At 44.3% G+C, this 26,073-nt stretch overlaps 1 protein-coding gene across 3 annotated transcripts in view; it reads left to right on the forward strand.

The window, feature by feature from the left end:
* ACVR2B (activin A receptor type 2B) overlaps nt 1-26,073 on the forward strand; it is a 159,212-nt gene that overhangs the window by 94,438 nt on the left and 38,701 nt on the right. For all 3 annotated transcript variants that reach the window (XR_008309578.1, XM_053260031.1, XM_053260032.1), the window contains exons 2-6: nt 4,891-5,098; nt 18,233-18,342; nt 19,894-20,045; nt 20,985-21,128; nt 25,117-25,260. Coding sequence is in view for 2 of the 3 variants with exons in the window: in XM_053260031.1 (XP_053116006.1) it covers nt 4,891-5,098; nt 18,233-18,342; nt 19,894-20,045; nt 20,985-21,128; nt 25,117-25,260 (758 nt within the window). In the remaining variant the exon portion in view is untranslated. The remainder of the gene's footprint in view (nt 1-4,890; nt 5,099-18,232; nt 18,343-19,893; nt 20,046-20,984; nt 21,129-25,116; nt 25,261-26,073) is intronic.

Genomic DNA, 26,073 nt, shown 5'->3' on the forward strand with positions numbered 1-26,073 from the left:
AGAACCACTTTCTTTAATTCATTATATATCATGCCCCAATAGGCCTTAGCCTTCCCATAAATCCACCATGTATATACATATACACACACACATATGTATACATGCCCGCACTTCAAACATTTAATGCAAACATGCTTTCAACACGAATTTTGTAGCACAAGCTTCAGACTGAGCACACATATTGAGGCCAAAAGCTCTGCACCTGTGCAATGTCCTTCTGTGAGTGTTTCTTCAGTCAGGTCATCAGTCATTGAGCTTCGTGTATAGGCACCTTGGACATTGTAGACTGCATTGTTAGGGCCTGCAATAATGCTTTCAGTGTTTGTAAAGGACATGACTGGCACTTTGATCTAGCCTTGACCCGTGATGTTGGTGTCCAATAGTTATTTGGTTGTCAGTAAGTTGTAGTTTCAAGTCGGGTGGCTGTCAGTAGGCTATCATGGGCCTCCCACCTACTTACAACTTGGTTTTTTAGGTCCCATTGCTCTCAAGAACATAGGAACATAGGAAACTGCCATATATTGAGTCAGACAATAGGTCCAACTAGCTCAGTATTGTCTACACAGACTTGCAGCGGCTTCTCTAAGATTGCAGGCAGGAGTCTCTCTCAGCCTTATCTTGGAGATGCCAGGGAGGGAATGTGGAACCTTCTGCTCTTCCCAGAGTGGCTCCATCTCCTGAGGGGAATATCTTACAGTGCTCACACATCAAGTTTCCCATTCAAATGCAACCAGGGTGGACCCTGCTTAGCTAAGGGGACAAGTTATGCTTGCTACCACAAGACAAGCTCTCATCTCAGGGATAGGCTGTTGGTCACATGATTTCCTTGGGTACCTCTTGATCGAGTACTACATAATAACATGAGGCGTCCTGTTTTATTATATGGCTTGTATTGTACAAGTTGTTTCCAGGATGCACTTCTGGCCATTGTAATGTATCCACTCTTTTAGGTTGGTAGCTGAAATACCAAATACATTTGTCTTCATTCTTATCAGTGTTTGTAAAGGTCATTTGGAGCTGAACACATAAGAGTTATACCTTGTCCCTTGGCTATAAATTGCTGCAGGTGATGACTGGGGTTGTGGAAATAGGTATAATAGTCAGTTGGTTTCCCATATAAGGTGGTCTTCCAGTATGTCCTTTTCTAACAAAACCATGGTTTCCAGAAATTGGATGTATGTTGTGAAAGAGAAGAGGCTCAGACCTGTAGGATGGAAGGTGGCGAAATTCCTCACCATCTACCCAAATGATAAATATGTCCAAATGAGCCCAAATGACTTGTACAAAGTGGTTTAAATGGTATCTATTCAGAAAATGTCCCAGATCAGCCATGAAGATGTGTTGCCCATTGGAGTGCCATGGGTTTTTAGGTATAGTGTGCCTCTAAACCTGAAATAGTTGTGTGTGAAGGCATGAAAGTTGTGAGACTGTGATGGCTCTATCTCTGCAGACCATCATCCTATGGGATGTGTGTAGATAATGATTGTCTGTCCATAGTTGCTCAGATAATTTCCTGTAGAAGTTCTTTAATACTTTTATGTTTGCTTAAGGTGTCTACAGTGCTCTTTAAGAAGCTTGTTTTGGCAACTTTCCGTCTGAGGATTGTGTGGACATGCCAGATATGATGGCATTAATACCAGAAACTATCCAGGAATGCTATGGATTAAGGGACATTGAAATGCAACCTGCCTAGAGAGCTGGAGGCTGTTGGTTTGAATTCCCGCTGGTGTGTTTCCCAGAACCCCTCGCTATGTCCCTGATTAAAATAGATAGAACATGTCATGAAATTGTGGAAGGGTTTTTTAAAAACTTTTTTTTTTAAAGTGAACCACCCATAAATATTCTTGATCTTCCCAAGAAGCACTGTCAGATTTCCTAATGAAGTCTGGCCCTATGTCCTTTGGCTGCAACTGTCTGTTTTGAAGATTTGTTTGTTATACGAACATACATTGAGATCAAAGAGAAAAGGTCCAGGGGAATTGGTTGCTGACAAAGTGGCTACAGCTGCACCATTTAAATCTGGGGAGAAACTCCTCCCCCGCCCTTTTATAGATCCTTGTCGAGGTAGGGGGCTCTTTCCAACAGAACAGTTTGCTTCCATGGGCTCTCTGGAATATTTTCCTGTGCATTTGTATCTTGATGTATAGAAGATTTTATAACAATGTTTTACACAATCTGTCTTGGCAGCCCAGAGAGATATTGTCCAGTTTTATTTCCCTCCCCAGTTTCCTCCTGCCAAAAAGACTGTCAGCTTCTAAATTTTGATTATTTAGGTAGAAGAGGGTGCCAAAAAGGGAAAACAAACACAGTTCCAGCTCTTAGGAGCATGGTTTGCCCAGTCTCTGACCTTCTGGATTTCAACATCTTCTTGTCCACTCACATGTATTACAGTCCCCAGCCCCCAATTACCAGTGAATTGAATTTAGAATTGTGGTATTTGAAAATGTCAAGGAGAATCAATAGGAAAGCTCTTGGGGCCCAGTCTTGGTAGACTCAGCACATTTTAGAGCAGATCTGAAACTTCGTCCCTGAAAAATCTCTTAGGGGCTCTGTAGATGGCTTCTGAACTGATCCCATAAGGCAGTGTGCTTCCTAAACATCTGATGGCCGAAGCACACGGGGCTCTTACTGCTGACAAGGGTGTAAGAATAACAGCTGCCCATTCCTTATCTGAGTCACTGATCTGGATGTGCATCCTGGTTGGAAAGAGGCAAGGCTTGCACCGAGACTCATGAGAGAGGCAATGGGCATCCTCCTCAGAGAGCAGATCATTCTGCTGCATCTCTGCATTGGGACTGAGTGGATGATCAAATGGCAGCCAATGCAGAAATGCATCAAAATTACTCTCTCCTCCCCCAGTGGAGACCAGAACAGCGAATCATGCAGAGATACCTCAAGATTACAAAGTATCCTGCTGTGAGTGGTGGAATGAGGAGACAAATTAAATTTCTCAAAGCACACTCATGTTCCAGCATCTAGCTCGGTACTTGGAATGTCTTATGAGTGCCCCAGGTGAATCTCCTCAGGGAGGCCATTCTGCACAGTCACCCCCCCCAAACTAAAGGCCCTAGATCTGCTCTCCCCTCCGCCCCCACCCTCGAGCCGTAGGAAAAAGGCGATAGGACCTTGCACAGCACTGATTCAGATGAAAAGTCTTCTTTGTTGTCTAAATGAGCTGGTTGGGCAGCTGAGAGTTCTGTTATCTCCCTCCCGCTGCATCATTTGCTGATGCAACTGAACGCACTCGAAAGGCACCAGCCTCCAATGGTTTCCCAGTCTCATGTGCTGTGACCTCATGTTGTGACACTTCAGCATCTGGCAGTCCAATGTCCTCTCCTTTTGCTCAAAGGACAAAAGTGGGATAATATCATGGTTGCCAGCTGACTTTTACTTTAAAGGATGCCATTATTATTATAAACGATTGCCCTTTTATTCCCCCCAAAGATCAGAACTGCATGCAACAGAAAAGGTATCCTTTGCCGAGGGGGTATTGCAGCCCCTTGAACTTGGATCATAACTATGTAGCCTCTTTTTCAATTCTCAATATTTATTTATTTATTTATTTATTTATTTGGATCCAGCAGAGAGTTTGGTCTTGGATCTGGGAGACTTGGATTCAAGTCCTGTCGTGGATCTGTTGTATTATCATGGATTCACTGAACGTACTGCAGGCATTGTGGGGCAAGTGGTTGCCTACTGGGTTAACTGCAGAGGCATGGTTGAACTGGGGACCTCCTGGTACATGGCTCAATCTCCCAGATGCTATGCTGGCTCCCTTTTTATGCATTAGTGCAGTAGAGGCTCTCAGGACATGCTCAGAGGCAATCTCATCAGGACTTTGTATGTGCTGGGGCTGACAGGATAACAGAAAGATGCTACCTAAGCCAGAATCATGGTTATTTTCCCTTGCTTCTTCTCAAGAACTTGCATGACTTGGGTGGAGATTTTAGCTCTTGAGGAGTTCCTCTTGTGGTAGAAGGATGACAAGTGAGCTAAACAATTATCTGAAGTTCTCCTGTTGAGCATGTAGGGAGTGCGTCTCTCTCTTTCTCTCTCTCTCCCTCTCCCCCCCCGCCCACACAGAACCAAGAGGGGGACATTCAAAGGCGGGGGGTGTCTGTCTTTAAGGGTGGCGGAGGGTGCACTTACCCCTCCCTCCTCTTCCTTCTCCCCAACGGCACTTGGGTTTTTTGAAAGTCCACCGGGGCAGCAGCTTACCTACTTGCTGTCCCGTTGCCCACTTGACTGGAAGTAACCAGAAGTACCTGACACACTTATGTGCATTGGGCGCACGCTGGGCATGTTGCACACACGCATCTGACATTTGTGCTCGTGAGCATGCTGTGCGCATGCATGTATCTGATGCGCACAGGCGTGTTGGGTACTTCCGGTCAAGGGGGCAAATGGGGCAGCAGGGAGGTAGGCTGCCGCCCTGATGGACTTTCAAAAAACCGAGCGCCGGTGGGGGGAAAGCGGAGGGAGGGGTAAGTGCACCCTCCCCCACCCTTAAAGACAGACCCCCCTTGCCTTTGAACCAGCAGAATTGCCGGTCGTTCGAACTGGTTCGGAGGCCCATATAGGGTTTCCGGACCGGTTCCATGCATATCTCTCTCTCTCTCTCTCCCCCCGCAACATACACACACACACTCACACTTTCCATTTTGTATTAAAATGCTCAAAATGTTAACAGCAGCTAATGAAATATACTACAAATCAAAGCTAGTTTCCCCCTGTCCCCATTTTCCTCTCCTTCCGTTGTTTCCCCCATGTTGAACTTTAGGTTGCAGCCTCCTCAGGGCAGGGAGCTGTCCTCCTGTGCTTTGTAAACTATCACACATACTGATGGCCTTACACAAACGGTAATAATAAGAATTCCAAATCCTCTTCCAGGGCCGGGCCGGGGTGAGGCAGAGACGAGGGAATGCATCTATTACAATGCCAACTGGGAACTGGAGAAGACGAACCAGAGTGGTGTGGAGCGCTGCGAAGGAGAAAAGGACAAGCGCCTGCATTGCTATGCCTCCTGGAGGAACAACTCTGGCTCTATTGAACTGGTGAAGAAAGGCTGCTGGCTAGATGACTTCAACTGCTATGACAGGTAATCGAGAATGGTTGGAACCTGGGAGCACATTTGAGTTTTTCTTTCATTTGAGTTCCCAGCAGGGCTTGACAAATCCCAAGTGCAAGAGAGCCATGGCACCTTGAAATTTAACCGTGGTGCCTAGCCTAGGATATTCAGAGTTATTTGATACAATCCTGCTTCTATTCTGAGTATGCTACTTGTCAAGGGGCTGAAGAGAAGCCCGTTTACCCTCCTCCACAATGTCTGTCACTAAATTTGGTAAATTTGGTCAAGTTTCCATTGTCTGGTGCCCAGATTTTTGGGCTGGCTTCAACGTTAAAAGAGAATTTGTCAAGGCATGGTAAACAGCCTCTCTTTGGGGAACAGGATACTATTCTCCCAACTCAGTTCATGAAATGCAGATATTTGTTCTGGGCTATGCCCAAGGATAAAGGGGCTCACAATCTTTCTTTTTTTGAAAAAGTATTTAGTATTGATTGGTGGCTAAAGATCGAATTTAAATTGCAGAGCTGAACCTTGTTTGCTAATATTCTTACCCTTAACTAGCTAGTTATACCTACTACCTCTTCACCTGGCAAGTTATGGACAAACTGGCTATTCACTGTCTCAATGGAGCAAATGCTTTGGACATCAAAGAGGTTTATTTTTGACCACAGAATAATTATGTTATCTATAGTGGGCCTGATATAGTCACAGGTGCATTGATTTAATGATTACATATGGAATTGGAAAGCAGGTTGCAGTAATTTCAGTTTCTGGATTAAGAGTGACAAACGGATTAATAATATGCAGTTCAACAAAACTTGCCCTCATGTTTTTTTCTGTTTTGAAAACGTTGCTGCTGCTGCTCTTTACTTCCTCCAAAAGCTTACCCTCACCCCTAGTCAAATGCATATTTTTGAAACTGGTGATACAATTGATTGAAACATATTTGAATCTCAATTCTGCCTTTGCAAAACAAAAATAAGTTACATTTTGCCCATAGTAAGTTTTCTAATTCTGACGGATAGAGCTCCTGAAATATGAACAGCTCACTGAAATTATCAGCAGGTGACAACAGTACAATATTATATGCTACTTGAGAATGCCACGCTGATTGCTAATCAGTACACTGTGTGGTATCAGCCTTATATTTGAGAGTAATCGCATTGCAGGCCTGTGATTGAGGATTCCCTCTCCCGGCCCTATTTTGGCAGAGATGCTTCTATGAATTTGGCAGCACCCTCTGTTAAATCCTTTGGAGAACATGTTGGGGCACAGGTGACAAGACTCTTGTGGGTTTATTTTCCCTGTCAATTAGTCTTCAGTTGCTTCTATTAAAAAGGAAGACTAGAGGGTGAATTCCACCAGGCCTAGCACCACTACTGCCAGAGAATTTATTTATTTATTTTACTTGTTCAATTTTTCTACCACCTTTTCCAAGGTGGAGATATGATAGAGGTCTATAAAATCATGCATGGTGTGGAGAAAGTGGATAGAGAGACATTTTGCTCCCTCTCACATAACACTAGAACAAGGGGTCATCCCATGAAACTGCCAAGAAATGTAGGACCAACAAAATGAAGTACTTTTTCACACAACGCATAATCAACCTATGGAATTCTCTGCCACAAGACGTGGTGACAGCCAACAGCCTGGATCACTCTTTAAGAGGGGTTTAGATAAATTCATGGTCTATCACTGGCTACTAGTCTGAGGGCTATAGCTCACCTCCAGCTTCAGGGACAAGATGCCTCACGTTGCAGGGGAGTAGCAGTAGGAGAGAGGGCATGCCCTCAGCTCTTGCCTGTGGGCTCTCCAGAGGCATCCGGTGGGCCACTGTGTGAAACAGTTATTGTACACCGCCCAGAGCCTCTGGATGGGGCGGTTTATAAATGTAATAAATAAATAAATAATAACAGGATTCTGGACTAGATAGGCCTTGGGCCTGATCCAGCAGGACTTTTCTTATGCTCTTAGAACATAAGAACAGCCCTGCTGGATCAGGCCCAAAGCCCTTCTAGTACAGCATCCTATTTCACACAGTGGCCCACCAGATGCTGCTGGAAGCCACAGGCAGGAGTTGAGGGCATGCCCTCTCTCCTGCTGTTACTCCCCTGCAACTGGTACTCAGAGGCATCCTGCCTCTGAGGCTGGAAGTGGCCTATAGCCCTCCAACTAGCGGCCGTTGATAGACCTCTCCTCCATGAAGTTATCCAAACCTCTCTTAAAGCCATCCAGGTTGTTGGCTGTCACCACATCTTGGGGCAGAGAATTCCACAAGTTGATTGTGCGTTGTGTGAAAAAGTACTTCCATTTGTTGGTCCTAGATTTCCTGGAGTCAATTTCATGAGATGACCTAGTGTTCTAGTGTTATGTGAGAGGGAGAAGAATTTCTATCAGCTTTCTCCACACTATGCATTATTTATTAGACCTCTATCATGTCTCCCCATGGTTGTCTTTTTTCTAAACTAAATAGCCCCAGATGTAGCTTTGCCTCGTAAGAAAGATGCTCTAGGCCCCTGATCATCTTGGTTGCCCTCTTCTGCACCTTTTCCACTTCTACAATGTCCTTTAGATGTGGTGAACAGAATTGTACACAGTACTCCAAGTGTGGCCGCACCATAGATTATAATATTAGCCGTTTTATTTTCAATGCCCTTCCTAATGATTCCTAGAATGAAATTGGCCTTTTTCACAGCTGTTGACACTTTCAACGAGCTGTCCACCACAACCCCAAGATCCCTCTCCTGGTCAGTCACCAACAGCTCAGATCCCATCAGTGTATACTTGAAGCTGGGGTTCTTCATCCCAATGTGCATCACTTTACACTTGCCAACACTGAATCGCATTTGCCACTTTGTTGCCCACTCCCCCAGTTTGGAGCGATCCCTTGGGAGCTCCTCACAATCCATTTTGGATTTCACTACTCAAAAGAGTTTGGTATCATCTGCAAATAAGGCCACCTCGCTGCTTATACCTGCTTCTTATGGTTTACAAAAGTTAAAATATAATTAAACTCCATAAAAATCACATTTAAGATCTTAAAATCAGTTAAATAGTAAAAACCATAAAACACCAAAAAAACAACAACCATAAAAAAGACAACAGATGTAGGAGAGCTGAGAGAACCAGCAGCCCCTAACTGGTAAAAGCCTGAACAAATAAAAAGGTCTTTAGTTGTTTTTTAAAAGCAGCCACAGATGTCAAAGAGTGGACGTTCACTGGGAGAGCATTCTAGGGGCAACAACAGAGAAGGCCCTGTCCTGCGTGCAGGACAGATTAGCCTCTCTCAACGTCAGCACATGAAGCAAAGACCCCCCTGAGAAAAGTGCTGGGTGGACAAAAGCCCTTGGGAGCAGGCGATCCGTCAGGTATCCAGGGCCCAATCCATTAAGGGCTTTAAAGGTAATAACCAGCACAATGAATTGGATTCGGAAACAAATTGGCAGCCATTACAACTCTTTCAAAGTAGGTGTAATATGCTTTGAACAAGCGGTTCCAGAGAGAACCCTGGATTTTAAATGTTTTCCTACTTTTCAATAAGGCATTTATTTTTTATTTCTGTTTTACTTCTGTTAGCCAGTGATATTGCTCTCAACCCCAGACCTTCTGCTCTCTCCTTTTATCTTCCTAATTTATTTTATGTTCCTTGTCATTTCTGTGCCTCATTCAGTATTTAAATTGCTGTTCTGCAGTTAACAAATCAGCCACACGGCATGATTTCTCTGTCTGAGCCTTTTCTTTTCTTGCTCTTGCAGAACCCTGGGCTTCTCCAGTTCACATCACCACCCTGCTGCTTATGGTTCATCAGCCTTTTCCCACCCCCCACCCCCATCCTGCAGGGCATGCTCTGGGAAGGGCCTTCTCAGTTGCTTGCCAGTGCCAAGTTATTTCTTTTCTTGTGGTAGCAATTGTCCTCTTTGCTAAGCAGGGTCCATGGAATGCATTTGAATGGGAGACTCCATGTGAGTACTGTAAGATATTCCCATTAGGGGTGGGGCTGCTCTGGGAACAGCGTGCAGAAGGTTCCCAGTTCCCTCCCTGGCACCTCCAAGATAGGGCTGAGAGAGACTCCTGCCTGCAACCTTAGAGAAGCTGCTGCCACTCTGTGTAGACAATACTGAGCTAGATGGACCAAGGGTCTGACTTGGTATAAGGCAGCTTCCTCTGTTCCATTCTCTCATTCTTTCAAAGCCCAGACTGTTTGTTTCTTTGCTCCTTTAAATGTGATAAATCCTCCTTTTGGTTCTTTTTTTGATCATCCTTCCTTTTTAACTTTGTCCTGGCTTCCTTTTCCTTCCCTCCTTTTGTTCCTACCCTTATTCCTGGTTATTTCAGTGGCCAACAGGAGGTGCAAGTCAACGCTGGCAGAACAAAAGATGGATATTGGCTGATGAGGTATATAAAGTAATGCTTTTCCTAGTTGCCTAGTGCTGCTGCGCATATGGAAACCAGCCCTGGTGGTGTTGCTCAAGAGTGCACTTGCACAGCTATTTAAAGCAGTGCGCCTGCATTTGTGCAACACTACTTAACATGGAAAACAGTCTGCATTCCACTGTGCATGTGCGGGTATGCTGTCTTACCTAATTGCACAACTGCACTCTTGCACAGTCCTGCCGTTGCTGGTGTCCATGTGCTCAGCACCGCTAGCTGATCAGGAATGCTGGTGTTTCCCTCCATATTGGTTGGCCAATATCCACAGTGACTGAATCTTCTTTTCAGCTTTCCCCTCCTTCTAGATCATTTTTCTTTAATCTTCTCTTCTCACACACCCACTCACTCACATCTTAGACCTTGCCATTTTTTGCACTGCTTTGTTTCTAAACCTGATTCTGTGCCTTTTCTCAAATTGCTGTCATGTTCGCTGCAATCCCTTGCATTCTGCTTCCCTTTTGAGCTTCTAACCCTTTTCAGGATCTTCATTCTTTAAGCACTGCTTCCTAAACCAGGGGTGTAGCAAGGTTGGAGTGGGCCCAGAGACGAGATTTTAAAATGGCCCCCCGCTCACTGAAGCTCAGCTCATGAATGAAGTAAAGAAATCTTAAATGAGGCTGTTTTGTAAATTGTGGACGATGCAAGTCATTGAATGGTACTAGAGAAAGACATGCTATTCTGGTAGCTCCAGCTCTTAACACTCGCATCAGTTTGGGAGGATGAATACAACTGAAGGAAGACTGGGCGGGTGCGTGGCTGGGGGAGTCAGTCATGTGACTTGCCTCTGGGGGGCCCCCCAAGGCAGTGGGCCCCCAGACAACTGTCTCCCCTTGCCCTATTATAGTTACGTCCCTGTCCTAAACGTTCTTCATCTCTTGTCTCACAGCCCTATTCTGCTGTTGCCACCTTTCTTTCTCCTTACTCCTGTTCATTCAGTACACTTCTTGGTCTGTTTTTGTTTATGCATCAGGGCTTCTGAATATCTCTAGAGTAAATAACATTATTTTCCCCTCATTCATTATAAATCCATGCTTTCATCTTTTCCACTCTTTAGAAGAAAACAAAGCAGAGTTCTCGCCATTTATTCAGTCATTTTCTCATCTTCACTGTCTATTTGTTCTTTTTCCTCTTTTGCTTGTTTCTTTGTCCTTTTTCCCTGATACTCTTGCCCAATATTTCCTCAATGTTTGTTGTTCGTGATCTACTTTTCCAGTATGAACTTTGTCAAAATGACAGGATTAGCTGAAAAAGAAAAGCAGCATCAGAAAGAGAAAAAGGAGGGGGGATGAAAATCAGGTGAAGCGCCTCTATTTCTCTTTTTACATTTCCAAACTACTCAAGAGGAGAGGAGAGCTGGTCTTGTGGTAGCAAGCATGACTTGTCCCCATAGCTAAGCAGGATCTGCCCTTCTTGCATCTGAATGGGAGACTTGATGCGTGAGCACTGCAAGATATTCCCCTCAGGGGATGGAGCCGCTCTGGGAAGAGTAGAAGGTTTCAAGTTCCCTCCCTGGCATCTCCAAGATAGGGCTGAGAGAGACTCCTGCCTGCAACCTTGGAGAAGCTGCTGCCAGTCTGTGAAGACAATATTGAGCTAGATAGACCAATGGCCTAACTCAGTATATGGCAGCTTCCTATGTTCCTATGTTCCTAAATTGCTTGTCTATTCCCAGTGCTTTGGTTTTTTTCCCTTCCAGTTCCTTCATGACCTCTTTCAATCTTGTATTGAAGCTCTACATTCTATTGAGACTGTTCAGTGTAATATCTCAGGTGATCTTCCCTATGCTAAGTCACAAAAGCTTTTTATTACTCTTTTTCTCCATCTTCCCCTAGCTTTTGATGCAGCGGGCTTCATCTTGCTTCATAGTTTTATTTTTACGTTTATATCTCGCTCTTCTTCCAAGGAGCCCAGAGCAGTGTACTACATACTTGAGTTTCTCCTCACAACAACCCTGTGAAGTAGGTTAGGCTGAGAGAGAAGTGACTGGCCCAGAGTCACCCAGCAAGTCTCGTGGCTGGATGGGGATTTGAACTCGGGTCTCCTCGGTTCTAGTCCAGCACTCTAACCACTACACCACTCTGGCTCTAAAGTTCTCTTCATCCTTTGAAGTTTGGTGGTACTGTCCTTTCTTGGGTTTGACTCCTGTCTCACAAATCATTATTTTGAAGTTTCCTTTAATGGCTCTCCTCCTCCTCCTCAGTTACCTCCTTCTGCTGGTGTTTCTCAGGGCGCAGGTCCCTGAGTCTGATTCCCTCATTCGACCTTTTGTGCTGACAATATCCAGCACTATCTTTCTGTTCCCTCCTTCTCACCCTCTGCTCTTACATTTCCAACTATATTTTAGCTCTTTCTGCTTGAATGCCAGATCATTATCTCAAACTCAATATGCAGAAGACACATGGTGCTTTTTATTTTCTCCAAAACCTTCACTTTCACCTTCTCTTTCCATCTTAACCAGCAGCAACATCACCCTTTCATCTTCTCCGTAAGTTGAGAGTTTGAGTGTTGTTCTTGGTCCTTCTTTCTCTTCCATGCCACACATTGCTGCTTTAGGTCTGTGGGTTCTCTGTCTCTACTGTTTCCAGAATTCATCCTTCTTACTAAAACGCTTATTTGGACCCTCATTCTATCCTGTTTGGTTTCCTTCCCTAGATTGTGAGTCTGTGGACAGGGACCTGTGTACTTTATTCATGTAAAATGCCAAATGCATATAAAAGTGCTTCTCTAAATGGTAACAAACTGTGATGATGCTGATATATTATTAAACATCAACATTTAAAATCTCTGATCCTGCTCTCTGCTGAAAATAATTCCATGTTGTAAGGTTTTGAGACTTCTCTCTTCCCAATGTCATATCCCGTTTGCTGCCTTTCCCCCTCCATCCAGTTCGTGGGCAGGATCCAGACTAAGCTAGTCATGAAACTGAAATTAATGGGAGGGACTTAAATCAGTCATGACTAACCTGTCCCGTTTATCTCACTGGTGCTTAGTCATGACTTGGCCTTGATCCTGCCCAGTGTTCCTCCTGTCTTTGTGTTACATAATAAAGATTAAGTGCTCAGAAAGGCTAATCTTGCTGTGTGACTGTAAGCAAGGCTCTCCAGTAAAGTAACTGAGATCATTTTACCTGCATTTGCCAGCTTCATCAAAACATCCCATGCTGGAGAGCCAGGGGAGGTTTTCCAGGGTTCTGTGAAGGGATTAGTGAAGAAGAATGCCCCATCTTTCCCACTAAATAGCAGAACTCTCTTAACTTGATATCTCCATATCATAGTGCATTAGACACCTGCTTTCCCTTTCAGTGGCAGAATCCAGGAGGGGAAGGAACTCCTGGGTGTTTTCACACAGCAAAAGCTCAGTCATTTCTGGCGTGCTCTGAAAAATGTCCTGTACCATTACGTGGAGAGCAGTATGTTCTTCCAAAAGCCGTTTGCTGCTAAAAAGAATGGCTTAGTCATTCTGCGCAGTCTCCTAAGGAAGAAAAACACACTAGGGTCTGGGGAGGTGATAGATCTGCTTTTCAGAGCTGCTGTTTCCATTTGACCTTTCCATAGCCCTTGGTTTGTGCATGCATGTATATTCCTTAATTATCCAACTTCTGACTTTCAGCTGCACATGCAGTTCCTGTTGAAAAGTATTCAGTTTGAATGGACCTCTGGTGATAAGACCATATGGTGAGAGCTGGTCTTGTGGTAGCAAGCATGAATTGTCCCCTTTGCTAAACAGGTTGAATCCTGGTTTGCATTTGAATGGGAGACTACATGTGTGAGCACTGTAAGATATTTCCCTTAGGGGATGCGGACACTCTGGGAAGAGCACCTGACTGCTTGCATGTAGAAGATTCTGAGTTCCCTCCCTGGCATCTCCGAGATGCAGCTGAGAGAAACTCCTATGTGTCACCACGGAGAAGCCACTGCCTGTCTTTGTAGACAATACTGAGCTAGATGTACCAATGGTCTGACTCAGTAGAAGGCAGCTTCCTATGTGACAATTTTGTCTGATTAAACTTGTGATGGACCATTTGTACATGCAGGTCAATGAAAAATGAACATGTATGTGTGAGCTTGGCCCGGTTTGTTGAGGAGGGGTGAGACTTTGGGGAACACCAGCAAAATGGAAGTGAAAATGAGAATGAGAGCCAGCGTGGTGTAGCGGTTAGAGTGCTGGACTAGGACCAGGGATACCCGAGTTCAAATCCCCATTCAGCCATGATACTAGCTGGGTGACTCTGGGCCAGTCACTTCTCTCTCAGCCTAACCTACTTCACAGGGTTGTTGTGAGGAAAAACTTAAGCATGTAGTACACCGCTCTGGGCTCCTTCGAGAAAGAGCGGAATATAAAATGTAAAACAATAATTAAAAAAAAATCTGTCTAGATAAAAATCCTGTCCTTTCCTAAGAGCTCAAGGCAAACTAGACAATATAAAAAGCCTTCCCCTCTCTCAATATCAGTTCCATAGGTGGTAGTGTTGGTTCATGTGCTATACTTGAATGCTTCCAAATAAGTGCTCACCCAAACAGCCATTCATGTGGGCAGTGAAACATAGGGTAACCATACTTGTGGAAACCTCAACAGTGCTTTCTAGATGAGGTATAGCCCAAGAGTGAGCAGATAGTTTCACACATGAGTTGGTGGGTCTAACTTCTCCATTGGCTCAGAGTTTTCTGCATGATACAGGGCAGCATATCACTTTATTTGTCAAATTTGCCACTTGATGGCATAATACAAGAAGTAATTATCACAGATCATTCTTTCTTTTCTTGGCTCATTGCCTGACCAAGGGAAGTTGGTAAGACTACCATTAGAAAGGAAATCTCTTATCACTTGTGGTCTTTCTGAAGAGAACTATCATGAAGTAACCATGAAGTAACCTTGCGCTATGCTGATGACACCACTCTGATAGCTGAGAATGTTGATGATCTTCAAGCTCTAGTAATGAAAGTCAAGGAGCACAGTGAAAAAATGGGGCTACCATTAAATGTAAAGAAGTCTAAACTAATGACAATGGGTACAGCAACCAGCCTCAGAATTGATAATTAAGACATTGAAGTGGTGGATAGCTTCTGCCCTTTAGGATCAATCATCAACAGTAAAGGATCCAGCAGTCAAGAAATACACCACAGACTAGCACGTGGTAGGGTAGCAATGAAGGCCTTGGAAAAGATATTTAGATACCATGACGTGTCTATACCTACAAAGATTAGAATCGTTCGGACAGTGGTTTTCCCCGTGACAGTCTATGGATGCGAAAGCTGGACTTTGTAGAAACAAGACAGAAAAAGTATTGATGCTTTTTAACTTTGGTGATAGAGAGAAGACTTTTGAGGATACCATGGACAGCCAGGAAAACAAACAAATGGGTCATAGAATAAATCAGTCCAGAATTTTCACTCAAGGCACAAATGACCAGGCTCAAATTATCATACTTTAGACACATTATGCGAAAACCCAGCTGCCTTGATAAGTCCATAATGCTGGGAAAAGTTGAAGGAAAGAGAAGAGGATGACCAGCAGCAAGGTGGATGGACTTGATTCCGACAGCAATGAATGCAGCACTGAGATACCTTAAAGGGCAAGTTGAAGACAGATCATCCTGGAGAGAATCTATCTATGTGGTTGCTAAGCGTTGACACTGACTTGACAGCACTTAATCAGTCAATCAGCCTTGGCCTTACGAATGTGGTAATAGTAGACTTCAAGAACAATCCTGAACAAACATAAAGGGTTGATGTAGAAACAGTAGAGACAATACATGTGGTAGCTCTTTCAAAGCTTAAGAGAAGTGCTATGCAAATATGAAGTGTTATTATATAGAGGTATGCAAGTTCTCTCACCTCACACTATTGCAAGGTAATATATAAGTCATGATAAAAGGTTAAGAGATTGTCTTTCATGATGTTAACACAACACAAGTTAGATTTGATGGAGCTGTCAGTGGCGTTTAGACTACCTGTGTCAGCAAATAAGACAGATTACCTCAAAACCAACAAGCGTAAGTATAATCCATTCTGCAAAAGTGGTTGAGAATTAATCATGTATTTTATTTAAAAACCTGTTTATTAATGTGTAATTTGTACATCATGGAAATTTGTTATCTACAAAAGAGTATTAACTCTTTACAAAGTCGTCCTTCGATCGAGTGGAACCATGCTGCTAAACTCATCAATCTGCCATTCATGTTAAGGGATGGCCCGCCCCTTAACATGAATGGTGGATTCATGAATTAAGCAGCATGGTGCCCCTTGATCCTCCTAGATGGGGCTTTTAATGACAACGGATCCTGGGCCATTGTACACTGCAGCTGTGGTTTTAGTCAGTTTTGAGAAACTTCTCTCACATGAGCAGCTTGTTACTGATATAACTGCATCCTCTTGGCTACTTCTGCAAAATTGTTGACAAGTTGAGCTCCAGTCATCAAGCCACTGCAACCAGTCTTTAATTTTGGTAGGAGGGCATCTTTGGTAGGCGGCAAAATAGAGCCCTGGACAAGGAGTGCCTTTGGCACCCCCTTGGTCAGTGTTGCCAAGTTGTGTGGATTGTGTAGGATTGTGTCAGAGACCCTACTGCTGTTCCCAGACTTTCTCAGCAATGGCCATGAAAAGGGCCCAGAGATGCCTCTCAGTAACTTGCTGCTTGGCTGTCGGTGCTCCCCTGTTCCAGTTCTGGGATCCCACTGAAGTCTCACAGGCTTTCTGCAGCTTCTTCTTCCCTCTTCCCAGGTCCTTTCCTTCATCATGAGCTCCTCCCACCCCAGAGGAAGGGTGCTTCCTTTTTCAGGTCAGGCTGAGGAAGAACAGGGTCTCTGGGGAGATTTAGGCCCTGGGCTAGGCCTAACATAATTATAGCAGAAAATCAGCAGCAGCATTGGGCAGAGAGAGAAGTAGGCTTTGAAGACCCCCTCAGCCTAGGAGCTGTATTTTGTGGGTTTTCTAAGCCCCCCCAGTCCCCCCCTCCTCACTATCTCTTCACTTTAGAGCTCCAGGGGATCTCAGGTTAATGCTGGATTTTGTTAGCCCTAAGTAAGTTATGTGGAATGTCTTTCCCATGTGCCATGCAATCACGGAAACACTCCAAGAAGCCATTGGCAGGATGTAAAATATTACACAGGATCTGATCTTGGCAAAATAACAACTTTCAGATGTGCTGTGGATAACAATCTACTCACCCACATAAATTCTTGACCAAGAGATTCAGTAGTGCATACATTTTTCCTTTGGAGAATAGCAAATACTCTTAAGCCTATAGAATCCAGACTCAAATGGTTTGTCTTATCCGAGCTCAAGCAAAGGCATATGGAAACATTGCTTAATTCTGCAAGGCATCCTGACTCACTAGGTTAATGCAGAAACAGCTGACTTCTTTTAAAAAAATAAATCATATCCATGCTGAGACTTTGCATGAGATGTTTCTCCTTTAATGCTTCTGAAGATGGGAGGTGGTAACAAATAGGGCACAATCCTCCCATGAAAAGACAATACCAACTACAAAAAGTTATGAATGGTAGTTTGCATATTTATCATCCTTTAGATAACTTCTTTCAAAGGTAGCATTGCGACAGACTTGAGAATTGTGTTAAAAATAAACCCTAAATTGGGGGGGGGGCGGACAATGAAAAAAGATAGCCTAATCAATCATGCATGACAAGTCAGAGGGGCATGTTTGGTTTTGCCTACAACAGATACTTGGCGTTGCCTCATTTGCAGGAGTATTATCCACACACAGTACTTACAGTGCAATCATTTAGAGCAGAGGAAAGTGTCATCTTTCAAACAGTTACAGTTTAAGCTGGTAACATTCTGCTGGCACACATTGGCGCCCATTTTCAGAGGTGTTTGGGGCAGCTGCCATAAGCCAGCAGGGACATAGAGAGTAGAACATAGGAACATCGGAAGCTGCCATATACTGAGTCAGACCATAGGTCCATCTACCTCAGTACTGTCTACACAGACTGGCAGCAGCTTCTCCAAGGTTGCAAGTTGGAATCTCTCTCAGCCCTATCTTGGAGATGCTGCCAAGGAGGGAACTTAGAACCTTCTGCTCTTCCCAGAGTGGCTCCATCCCCTGAGGGGAATATCTTACACTGCTCACACATCAAGTCTCCCATTCATATGCAACCTGGGGAGACCCTGCTTAGCTAAGGGGACAAGTCATGTTTGCTACCACAAGACCAGCACCTATGATGCACCATTTTTGAACTTGTCCTGAAAATGACTGGAGCAGCACATTGGAAGAAGAGCCATGTGTCCATTGGTGCCCCCCTGTTTTTTTCACACATTAGGAAAAACCTGAGGGTACTTCACAGTTCAGCAAAATTAGTCATGGCCTTCCATCTTGTGATGGATGTCTGTAGCAACTCCATACTTGGTGCTGGAAAAGTTCTTTGCCTCTCTGCTTTCTTTATTTAACATGGAAGAGAGAGATAATGTGTGAGTATGTGTTCTTGAAACCGAAGCATATTAGAACTATACTTACTAGTATGTTAGAGCTATACCTTTACTAACTATAACTTGGCCTTCTGAAAACTTCATGCGCACTTAAAGGGCCCTTGAGAACTCACACTGGGAGCTTTCTGTCTCTAAAATCTCTTGTAACAAAAGGTGCTCTGGATCAGCAAAATACAACAGAAGCCAGCAGTAAATAAGAAAGACAATTCTGAAGCAGCTTCTCTTCAGAGGACAATGCAAGAATTCACTGACTTTATCCTCTTTTCTTTTGTACTGTCTTGATGTGCAGGCAAGAATGTGTGGCCACAGAAGAAAGTCCACAAGTGTTTTTCTGCTGCTGCGAGGGGAATTACTGTAATGAGAAGTTCACTCACTTACCTGAAGTTACTGGCCCAGAAGGTGAGGCTTTTGTTTGACAAGATAGAAAGATGGGTCTCCGAAGCGGAATTCAGTGGGTTTCTGCTAACCTTCCATTCCTGTCTAAGCCATAGAAGAGTGAACCTAATTAGAATGGGGGCATTACAGGCTATGCAGTTGAGAAGTTCTGCAAGTTGGGTTTTTACAGAGTTTGTTAGTTCTTTCAGTCTTCCAAGTGAAGTGGCAGCTTCTTTGGCCATGAGCAAAAGAAATACATTCCTTTCTCTCCTGGAATGCCTGAGGTGGATCTTTACCGACAGAATGTTTGTGGGTGGAGAACAACACTGTCTGACTTACACAGATTGAGCTAAATATCTCAATTAGCTGATATTCAAATGCCAACTGGCATGGTGTGAGGAGCATGATAACAGAAAGGCGCTATCAGGGCTTCCAGTATTGCTGAACAAGGCAAGTGCTATAAAAGCCAAAGTCCAGTTCTCCAGCACCGACATGAATCGGTTGCATCTCCCATGAATCGGTTCCAACCCCCTTTATACCATTCAGGTATGTCATTCTCATTGGCTTTTTGCCTTGATGCTCACAAAGCTTAAGCACAGGTCCCTACGTAAAGTAATTCCTTATGGGATTATTTTATGGTGAGTTCGGATCAAAATGAATATTGCTCTTGGCACTCACAAGTGAGCCAAGGATGTTGTGAATAGAAATATGAGTAGAGCATTTTCTGCATATTTAGAATTACAGCTAGTAGTCTAGAGACTGGCAACATGTGACCTACAAGCCGATGTAAACAAATCGGAAGTTGCATTTTAAAAAGACATCTAGTTCTCATAGGTTCGGTGGGTGCGTGCAGATTATTGAGCAAATTGGAAAGTAAACAAACCCACCATCATTGGCTTTCAGTCCTCACCCCGAGCCCATCTCATGAGACATTAGATTAACAGTTCTCAAATACAAACATATTTGGTCCCTGTTTTGCCAACCGTGGTTGTAATCCTCCATGCAAATGTGTGGAAATTGTGTTAATTATGTGCAAATACAATATTGAAATTAGCTATGGCCCTTCAACTCATCATATGTTTCCAGGGTGTCGTTGGCTTTGCACCCAGACCAACCAACCAACCAAGTAGAATCTTGCCTTGTTCCGATGCAGTGGGGAACAGTTGTCTCCTCAGTCATATGTTGAAGACCAAATGTGGAAGTACTTGGGCAGCAAGATCACTCTTATGCTCTTATGAGAGGCAGGCTGTAACTTCTTTGTCAGCCTCTAAGAGGGTCTTAAAATACACTTCCTTACTCCGATATTTTGGCTGTTTATAATTGTTTGATTTTATGTATTGTTGTTTTAACCGTTCATACACCACCTAGAGCAGGGGTTCCCAAGTTGTGGTACTCCAGATGTTGCTGATCTACAACTCCTTATCATCAATTGTAGCTGAGGATGATGGGAGTTGTAGTTCAAAGAACGTCTGGAGTTCCACAGGTTGGAAACCCCTGGTGTGTGTGTACACACACACACACACACACACACACACACACACACACACACACACTGATACTGTCTTCTCTTTTTAGTGGTATATGAGCCACCACCACCAACTCCCTCACTGCTCAACGTTCTGGTTTATTCTCTGCTTCCCATCATTGCCCTCTCCATCGCTATCCTCCTGGCCTTCTGGATGTACCGTCACCGCAAGCCACCATACGGGCATGTTGACATCAGCGAGGTATGCAAGAATTGAGGGGTACCTGGTAAACTCATAGTGGATGCAGATGGCAAATGTCTGGACTTCTGCAAACAAAATCTGGGAAGAGCTAGGGGTTTTTTTTGCAGGGATCCCATATTCCTCTGCGTGTGCGTGTGCGTGTGCGTGTGTGTGTGTGTGTGTGTGTGTGTACAGAAATCGAGAGTCTGAGAGTCCTTAAAGCTGTATTTTCTGGATCCTAGAAAGATACTGTTAATCAAAAGGACTTGTATACGTTTATTGTTGATGTACAAAGTTAGTGCTGATTCAACTGTAGAAGGTGGAAGCTGAAACATCTTTCACATTTTATATTTGTTTGTTGATCAACAATATATTTTTATTTTAAAAATGGATTGTACAACTTTCCAGTAGGAACACTCTTGACTTGGGACACTTTAGGCATCATCGGTTTTTTAGGTGACAGGCACATATTTGCAAACATGTATCGTGCAGGTGTGCTCACCTGAGAGCTGTAATCGGCTGAAGCTTGCTCAGTGGCAAACCTGGGTCTGCTTCTCCATGTGTGAAACAGCCTTGATTTCAAGCTGTAAATTTAAGGCGTGGCAACAGGTAAAAGAGCAGCGGCCAGTTTCATTCGATTTAGGGACTGAGCCATTCCTGAGCAGGCTCCTAGGAGGGAGGCAGAGCCTTTTTCCTAGCAGTGACAACATCATGACCCACAGCTTTGTCAAGGAGGGTCTGGCCTTCCTGGCTGAAGGGTCTGAGAGGTCTGGCCTTTCTAATGACTCTGTGGCATCCTCTGACTTTGTGCTGGGATGCGCAGCAATACTCGAGAAACACTCATGCAGGTGCAGGGAAGGGCAGGGACCACATACAACCCACACACTGCCTGCTGCCCATCTCTGTAATACAAATATGCTCTACTCCAACATGTCATTTCTATCTTCATCTTGTTCTTAGGACCCGGGTCCGCCGCCCCCTTCTCCTCTAGTTGGACTCAAGCCTTTGCAGTTGCTGGAGATCAAAGCTAGGGGGCGCTTTGGCTGTGTCTGGAAGGCTCAGCTGATGAACGACTATGTAGCAGTGAAAATCTTCCCCATACAGGTGAGTGGGAGACCACATTTGCTATTCAGAAACAATGGATTCCCAATGCAGTTTGGAGCAGGGAATTCAAAGATCTCCTACGCCCCCCGTGACAGTAAATGATTTGCAAGAAGAGCCATATTTTTTTAATTTCAGCCAAGGACTGAAAGAATCAGCAACCCTGCATCCACCTGCTGACTTGTTCTCACTGGCCTTTATGTCCATGCGGGGCCTTAGCCAGCCACTAGATGAGACCCAGGAGGCAGAACCCAGGAGATAACTCTTGTTCCTGCCCAGAATCGTCTCTTGACCTGGAGCCCTTTATAGCAGGGCTGCACAACTTCAGCCCTCCCGCCGCTGCAGGACTACAACTCCCATCACCTCTGACTATTGGCCACAGTGGCTGGGGATGATGGGAGTTGTCGTCCAATAACAACTAGAAGGCTGAAGTTGTGCAGCTCTGCTTTAAGGTCTTTCCAGGTTGGAGGGGGGCCATGGCTTGCCTGAGCAGGCAGGGTTAGGCCAGCGACTCCAAACCCTTCCCTGCCAAGGGAACACGCTGGCCTGCAGCCTTGGTGGCCCGTTAAGGGGGCAACAGCACACAGGGCTACAGGTTCCCAGTTCTAGACCTGGCAGCTCTTGGGACTCCTCCCCGCTCTGCATAGCAATGGTGGTCTTGGAAGAGCTTTTTCCTTATCATGTCGTTCAGCCATGTCTCCCTTCAGCACACACACTTCTCACTCTTTGTAAAGTGCCGTGCACATGGATAGCACAACGTTCAGTTATTTCCCTGCTGGAGTGAATTGCAATACAGGCTGTGTTAGGGCTTTTGCTTCTGTAAGCTCTCTTTGCAGTTTGCCTCAGGAACATAAGAGCTGAGTGCTCTTTGTGGACCTACTTCTGCACAAAGTTGTCTGGTTATGAAGATCTCTCCAGAGTCCCTCTGAGAGAGTCCTTGCCTTCTGAAGTGAGGTGGTAGTGACAGCCCTTTTGGTTGTGATGCCTCGCCTGTGGAACTCCCTTCCACTGTCCATCCAGGACCCACTTTGACGTTGTCTTTCCAACACCAGCTGCAGACAAAGTTGTTTGCACACAGTCTGGTAATGTGGTTTAATACCCCTTGATCGGTTTTTCTGCAACTCTCTTTAAAACTGCCTTGAAGCTGTTTCTAAAATTGTTTAAGTGTGTGTGTGTGTGTGTTCTTGCTAATATTTCAGTTTTTGATGATCACCTTTTGTTTGATGGTTTTATGTATTGTTGGTTTTAATTAGATTGTAAGAAACCTTGGAACTTACGACCAAGAGGCATGATATAAATATTTTAAATAAATAATCCACTCCGACAGGCAACAGAGGTGTTGCTCTTCAGTCTAGACAGGATGGCTTTAAAGAGGACTTTGCATGTATTTTTGCTCCAGTGCGGAAAATTATTTTATGGTCCATTAGATTTCTATACTGCTCAAGAGCCAATGCTCTCTGAGCAGTTCACAGAACAGAACTGTATAGTGAGGCTATTCAACAGCACATGCCAAACAAGGCTAAGGAAGCCCAGCCTGGTTTTGTATACATGTGTGTACCGCCAGGATCGGGCCTGATTCCGGCGGGATCATAGTGGCAAACCTGCCTATGGAGCCTCCCTCTAAAATGAAGTTAAGGGAGCAAGCACTCCCTTAACCTTGTCTTTTCGATCGTCTGTGCACCACGGCCAGCAGACTGTGGGGCTTTCGGGGAGGGGGGATCCCAGAAATGCACCGTGCACTCATGGGGTGCATTACTGGAGAGTGGGGCAATGTGGAGTGATGCATCCCGGCACCCCAACCCTTGGAGCTACCGGCAGCAGCCAGTGCTCGTCTGGGTGGGCAATTGTAAGCTCTTCAGGGGAGCTTGTCTGCGGGGAGGTAAGCTCTCCAGTGCTTCCTCCCCACTAACCCTACTGCCCTTTCTCACTGGTTGTGAGAAAGGGCTCATTGTCTAAGATGCACAGTTGTAAGGGGCGTGCTCCGACTGGAGGTGATGCCAGGACCCAAAGGAGAAGCCTTCAGAAGCTGATTTGGGGCTCCAGGCCTCCTGCTGATTGTCTCTGTTCTAGGCAGTGAGAAGTGGCTCGTGTCTGAAATTCTGGCTGGAGACAAAAGTTCAAGGGCTTCCACTGTTTTTATCTCATTAGCAACCGTCACCGGTGATATTTGCTGTACTCGAGCTGGGCAGATAGTCATATATTGATGTGTACAGGGGATCTTAGTGTTGGTTCAGATGATAGAAAGGAAGGCTGGAAAGAGTCTGCTTTGCAGTGCACAAAATCTTTGCTAAAATACTTTGAAATTGATTGCGGTATCTAGATACAATATAAATTGGAACCAAGCAAGTATTTTGTGACAATCAAAGGCATGAGCTTCCCTTTTGTTTGTGTGTATGAGAGAGGGGGAGGGGCACTGCATATTTTCATGAAGCTTTAGAAAGCTCAGGTGCCCCCCCCTCTCAGTTTCTGTGTCTTGAAAACCTTCGATGTGGGTTGAAAGCAACCACATCACAAGTAGCAGAAAGCAAATTCAAATAGGGTATCTCAGGTGGAGAATAGCTTATTCTAACTGTGTTTTCTTTATGTGCAATGAATTGGTGTGTTTGATTGTTCCATGCTTGTATTGTTGGTTGACTTATTTATAGAGGTACTTATTTCTAAAATTTCTGGACTGCTGTTTTCTTAAAATAATAATGATAATAATGATGATGATGATGATGATGATATAATACTACACAGACCTGTGTTTAAATAAAGCACAGAGTGGAATACCACGACTATGCACCATATTTGTGCTGTGTGGAGCTGTGGATGAGAAACATTTGTTGCTGAGTCATTGGTACTGTAGAAGGAGTCAGCCATTTATATTCTTCTGATTGGAAGAAAAAATCAAATCAATGGGGAGAGGAAAAGCGGGGAGGGAAATTGAAAGTAATTTAAGTGTGTATTCAGGTTTTTTTTTAAAAAAAATGACTGCTAGCTTGCCTACTATTTGGTCTTCTCTGTCTGCTACATGTTCTGCCTACGTTTTGACAGTTCCCATGTGTCCTGATCAGTACAGCCAAAGTGCCAAACCATCAAAGAATGCTGGGAATTGGTGAAGATACTGAACATTCTTCTAAAGATCTGTAGTCTATTTCCTTTAGGGTTCCTAAGGTTCTCTGCGGGATGGAGATGGAGTGGAACCAGTTTAAAACTGTGGTATAGGTATACTCTGAAATTTTTTTAGACAATGTACCTTATTCTTTAATCCTCCTCAGTTAGTTTGTCATTTAAAACAGATTTCCTTGTCGTCTTTTCTAGGCCAGTTCTGGTTAACTAGTTGAATGTTTTTCCCTAATCCAGATTAGAAAGCAGTTGAGATTATATACAAAAGGTTTCAATGTGACTAACATCTACACAGTCCTTGTTCTTTTTTGTGCTTTCTTTGAAAAATCTCTTAAGTTTTATTTAAGGACTTTATATTACTTCCCTCTTTGAATCTGTTTGTAGGTAGGACACAATCTGGTGGAAAAAATAACTTCATCCTAATTCTTTGCCGTTTCTGGTGATGTGATGTGCCAATACAGAATGTATAGAGAAGTACTTCACTGCTTATGCCAGCGGTTCCCAAACCTAGGTCCCCAGCTGCTGTTGGACTACAACTCCCATCATCCCTAGCTACAATGGACAAAAGCTATTGTTGAGTTGGGGTTATAATCCAACATCTGGGGACCCAAGTTTGAGAACTCTGGCTTAAGCGATCACAAGAGCAAGCCACAACTGTCCAAGAACACAGTTTCAAAAGCATCCACAGGATGACGAGAGGGGCTACGTGCTAAGGATCTCAAACAGAAGGTTCTCAACTCCTCACCAGCCTTCAGTGCCCAGAAATCTGTAGTATTGTTAAGTAACGGTTACAGCTGGATAGCATCAGGAATGCACAAGAATAGCTCTTCTCAGAGTATGGAATTATCTTTTCCTCCAACCATTTCTCTCTCTGTCCTCGTAGGATAAGCAATCCTGGCAGAGTGAAAGGGAGATTTTCAGCACCCCAGGCATGAAGCATGAAAACCTTCTGCAGTTTATTGCTGCGGAGAAGCGAGGAACAAACCTGGAGACGGAGCTGTGGCTGATCACAGCTTTCCATGACAAGGTAACAGACATGTGAATACATTGTTGTCTTGACAGCTGCAGAGACCTAAAGCAAACTGGAGTAAAAATAGCTCAGACCAACCCAGTTGCCCTGCTAGCCATCCCTTGCAGCAGGAGGCCATTGCTGGGGCAGGAAAAGCCCCATGCTCTCTGGTCCCCAGAGGTCCTCTGCCCCATTTACCTCCACTTTGTAGAGGGGGACCAAATAGGTGGAGGAGGCAAGATGGTGCCAGATGCTTCACCTAGTTCTCATTGATTCAATACAGTGCCTGCTGTATATGGGTGGAGCTTGAATGCAGACCCCAGCCAGAAATCTGTACATGAGAGCCATTGTGGAGTTCACTTACCATATTTACCTGAATAGAAGGTAACTCTGAATTTAAGATAACCCCCTTTAAAAATACAGGTTTATACCTGTATTTACCCCAAAGGAAGAAGACTCTGAATTTAAAGGTAAAGTGTGCCATCAAGTCGGTGTCGTATCTGGGCAACCACAGATCCCTGTGGTTGTCTTTGGTAGAATACAGGAGGGGTTTACCATTGCCATCTCCTGCGCATTATGTCATGATGCCTTCCAGCATCTTCCTAGATCACTGCTGCCCGATATAGGTGTTTCCCATTGTCTGGGAAACGTACCAGCAGGGATTCGAACTGGCATCCCCTGGGTTGCTAACCAAGTCATTTCCCCCGCTGCGCCATTAGGTGGCTTCTGAATTTAAAATTGTCCCTAATTTCTAACATCAAAGAAGTTGAGAGGAAGTAGTCTTGGATTTAGGTAAATACAGCACAATTCTCGCATATATAGTTGGTTCTG

This window comes from Hemicordylus capensis, chromosome 6, assembly GCF_027244095.1.
Source record: "Hemicordylus capensis ecotype Gifberg chromosome 6, rHemCap1.1.pri, whole genome shotgun sequence".
NCBI lineage: Eukaryota > Metazoa > Chordata > Lepidosauria > Squamata > Cordylidae > Hemicordylus > Hemicordylus capensis.